The 4,194-nt window shown below is 37.4% G+C and overlaps 1 protein-coding gene across 1 annotated transcript in view; it reads right to left on the bottom strand.

The window, feature by feature from the left end:
- The window catches only part of LOC103605300 (TATA box-binding protein-associated factor RNA polymerase I subunit B-like), a gene marked incomplete at its 3' end in the record, with an annotated part of 25,357 nt that overhangs the window by 20,034 nt on the left and 1,129 nt on the right, over positions 1-4,194 (bottom strand). The window contains exon 2 of the mRNA XM_008589878.1: positions 2,887-2,985. Within this exon, the coding sequence (XP_008588100.1) occupies positions 2,887-2,985 (99 nt within the window). The remainder of the gene's footprint in view (positions 1-2,886; positions 2,986-4,194) is intronic.

Raw genomic sequence — 4,194 nt, 5'->3', positions numbered from 1 at the left:
CCCCATCCCCCTTCCCTCCCCACCCAAAAAGTAAAAGAAAAGACATGGCTCTAACAATAGGAATTTGGGAATGCAGTCTCTCTAGTCACAGAAACCATACTCAAAGCAATTGTGGTATACTGAGTTGGCCACACTAAGAACATAAGACATTATGGAATAAATATCAAAGCAGTTATCCAGCAAAGACAGGCAAAATTTATAAAGGAAAAAAAGGCTTAAAATCTGAACTAGAAAAAATATGAAGTAGCAAAACACTAGAAAAAGCTAAACATCCAAAACTAGAGCTATAATTAATTAAATTGATGAATAGCTATGTTATAGAATACCTACACAGTCAATAAAATATATGCAAATGTTTAGCCCACCACAGGAAAATACTTAAATTATTAAGACAGAAGACTCAATGGTACTCACACATATCCCCTTTCCCCTCCAATACGTAGGGGAAAAAAAAGAGAAAAAGACACTAAATGGAAACTATTGAAATGTGTGTTGAAATTATTGGTGATTTTTAGCTTTCATCTTCACAATTTCCAAATTTTCTACAATAAACATGCAGTGCACTTATAATCACAAAAATCTATTAAACTCATACAAGTCTATACTAAACCTTTATTAAAAATGCTCATGAAATACTTGCAAAAATATCTATTGTCTAAACTGGCCTGGGTGGTCACTTAGCTCACAATGTGGTGTTATAACACCAAGGTCAAGGGTTCAGATCCCTGTACAGGCCAGCTGCCAAAAAAAATAAAATAAAATAAAATAATGGCCAGACTTAGACCTTACATTTTTTTCCTGGATAAAATAAACCAGGATAACATTCTGGTTCCTTTACCAATTCAGAAGGCCTTTTCCCAGATTGCAGGGATCTAGAGCTTGAAGAATTATATACAAAACTGGACGGCAATGAAAGGGACAGAAAAATAGGGCAAGTTGTACCACGACTTCTGTTCTTAAAAGGTGTAACTACTGTCTCATGAGCCATTCCCTGCCCAATGGATTTCAACATCATCACACTATACAACTCCAGGAAGCACCAACCACATGGTATCCTATGTGAAGAACATGCCTGGATTGCCATAAAGCCAAGAATAACTACTAAGTTATGCAACACAGAACTTTGCCTATTGTATAAAAAGAAGGCACTGGGCTAGGTTCTTGGCCTTTATAAAGATGTTGCCCACCTTCAACAATTCTACATTCTTGACAAGTTACTCCAGGCAGGTTGACAGTTTTTCAAATGTGGAGCTACATGGTGGTATGGATCTTTCAAACTAAAAAAATACTACAGTAGATTTGATTGGACAGAACCAAATAGAAACATTATCAAACACAGAAATAAAATAAACAATTAGTTAATGTAGTTCAATCTCAACAGAAATAGTATGCTGACTTCATCTGCTATATAAATAACCCATTACACACAATCTTCCTGCACTGTGTTTACATTTGCACCGTGCTCAAAAGCAATGGTGAGTAAAACTGCTAGTGCCCTAACACATACGGAGGCAGAGGACAAAACAGCACATATTTCAAATGTACAATTGGATTTGTGTGTTTGTGTGTGTATGTATATGTCTATGAAACCATTACCATAATCAAGATGATAAACATCTCCATCGCCCCAACAATTTCATCCAGGGACTAACTGAAGAGTGGACATAAGCATTCCAGCTGCAGACTGAAGAATGATGATCGTCTCAAGGAAAAGCACCTGTGATTGAGCTGCAAGCTAAATTAACCACTTTTCTCAAAAGAAAAAAAATGTTTTTACTTATTTCATATATTTTTTCTAGGTTTTTAATTAAGGTAGGAAGGTAAATCAGGTCCCTGCATGAAGTACACACAGTTACTTTTACCTGTCCCAAATTTGCCTTTCTTAAGCCTATATGGTGAAGGTAGTATTTGTCTTTTCCTGGCTCTGTAGACTTTGAGCAAATCCTTTACCAGACAGAAGAATCCTGGCATACTTAGTTAGACTCTCCAGTAGCAGACTGTCCATTCCCTTGATTATTTTGGTTATACTGGCCTGAAGGTGTGGTCACCAGAACAGGACATAGCACTCCCTGTGTGAAGGTAGCCTCATTTACCAAGGTTACACAGGACAGGATGGCAATCTCTATTTTAAGAGGCAGGTGTGATGGTGTAAGCTGAACACTGGAGTCTGAAGACTCAGGTTCAAGTCCTGACTCCTCACTTTATACTCGTGACTTTGGCAAACTCACACAACTCTGAGCCCTACTTGCCCCATCTATAAATAGGCATAATAATGTACCTCACAGGTTGTTAAGAGGAGGAAATGAGATAAATAAGAAAACACTTTGTAATCAGTAAGACACTTTACAGAGATAAAATGATAATGAAGCATATTTCCAACACTCCCAATAGTCCTCAATCTTTCCATCTTCCAAACCTCTAAGCTACAACACATTAAAAACTCTTCAATAAATATTAATTAATAAAAAGAAATGTGTCACTTTTTAAGTACAATTTTAATTATTTCCCCTTAAGCCACACAGCAGGAAATCATTTATAAATGTGGCTCAGCATAATCTCAAAAACTCATCCTCAAACTCCATCTAATTTACAAATTCCTTAACCCATGTGTAAGTACTTGATGACTACTTACGTTCTTGAAATTTGGGCACTGCATGAGTGATAAAAATACATCAATTCTGGGCTGTCTGGTTAGCTCAGTAGTTTAGAGCACAGCCTTATAATACCAAGGTCACAGGTTGGGATCCCTATACTGGCCAGCCGCCATAATTAATTAATTAATTAATAGCAAAAACACATCAATTGTTTGGAAACTAGGCTACATATCAGGCTGAAACAGCCATTTTTAAAACATATGCAAATTCATAAATGATATCTGTTACTTACTTCTGTAACATTGTGGCAAGAAGTGCAATAATATTTGCCTTCATCAGTAAGACCCCAAGAGACAGCAGCACACTGAGTACAGCGTTCTTTAAATTCTATCTGTAAGAGAACAGTATAGAAAAGGTGTTACCATCAAACCACATCCAAAACATTCTACCTAAACCCTGAAGTTTTACTTAGTTCTACTTATAGAATTCCTGGCAATTTTACCATGTAAATAAAAACATCATAGAAAACAGAAAACATATCAGGCAGATTATCTGCAAACAAAGAGAAGAGCAGTTCAGTCCCTTGAGCAGTATGAAACCGAATCAAACTATCAGAGAAAATTTATTAAAATATGCAGTGTGTGGGGGGGGAGAAAAAAGGTTGTAGAGGTAAATTGGAAACAAAGATGAGTAAATAAAACTCCTTGAAAATGCTGTGAGAAAAAAAGATCAGTCCCTTGAGCAGTATGAAACCGAATCAAACTATCAGAGAAAATTTATTAAAATATGCAGGGGGGGGGAGAAAAAAGGTTGTAGAGGTAAATTGGAAACAAAGATGAGTAAATAAAACTCCTTGAAAATGCTGTGAGAAAAAAAGATGGCAACATTCAGGTATGGAGAAGACTTTAAAATAGAAAGACCATTTGGAACTTCCTCAGGACACTAAAAACACACACTAACCACAAAGGAACCAGATTTTTATTTGGGTTGTTTCAAGTTTTGGTTTATTCATTCAACAATATAACGAGTATTAACTATGTGTGTACTAGGTATTTTACTAGGTGCTGGGGATTCAATGGTGAGCAAAACAGACCTGGCCCCTACTCATAGCATATACTGGCTAACGGTGAGTTATAACGATTATTTTCATCCACCCAGCATCTATAGAAGTTAAGCATCCATCATTCAATAAACACTTATTGAGCATCTACTATAAGGCCTTCTATCACCTTCCTCCTTCTGTACATAAACAGACCTAATTCTCTGATTCCTAACTCTTTGGTATTTTACTTGTACGAGATTATCGTTGATCTAGTTACTCAATACTCATTTGATACCATCAAAGAGTAACACATTTTATGCAGTATGTAAAAAAAACGCACGCCGAATTTATTTCGATAACTTGGTTAAGTGTTCAGTGACTCCGTACTGACAACTATAAAGGTAGCCGGACACCTTGGGGTGTCCCCAGCCCCGAGTTTGGAGTCCGTGCCCCAGACCATGGATTCCCAGCCGCTGCCCCTCCTCACCCACCCCGGCACCAAAGGAGACCTGCGGGTGGCCCCCCCCACAAAACCTCCTTCGACACACCCACAACGAC

The sequence above is a fragment of the Galeopterus variegatus genome, unplaced genomic scaffold (genome assembly GCF_000696425.1).
Source record: "Galeopterus variegatus unplaced genomic scaffold, G_variegatus-3.0.2 Scaffold5709, whole genome shotgun sequence".
In the NCBI taxonomy this organism is placed as follows: Eukaryota; Metazoa; Chordata; class Mammalia; order Dermoptera; family Cynocephalidae; genus Galeopterus; species Galeopterus variegatus.
The sequence above is the reverse complement of the archived record's forward strand: the minus strand, read 5'-3'. Positions and strand labels throughout refer to the sequence as shown.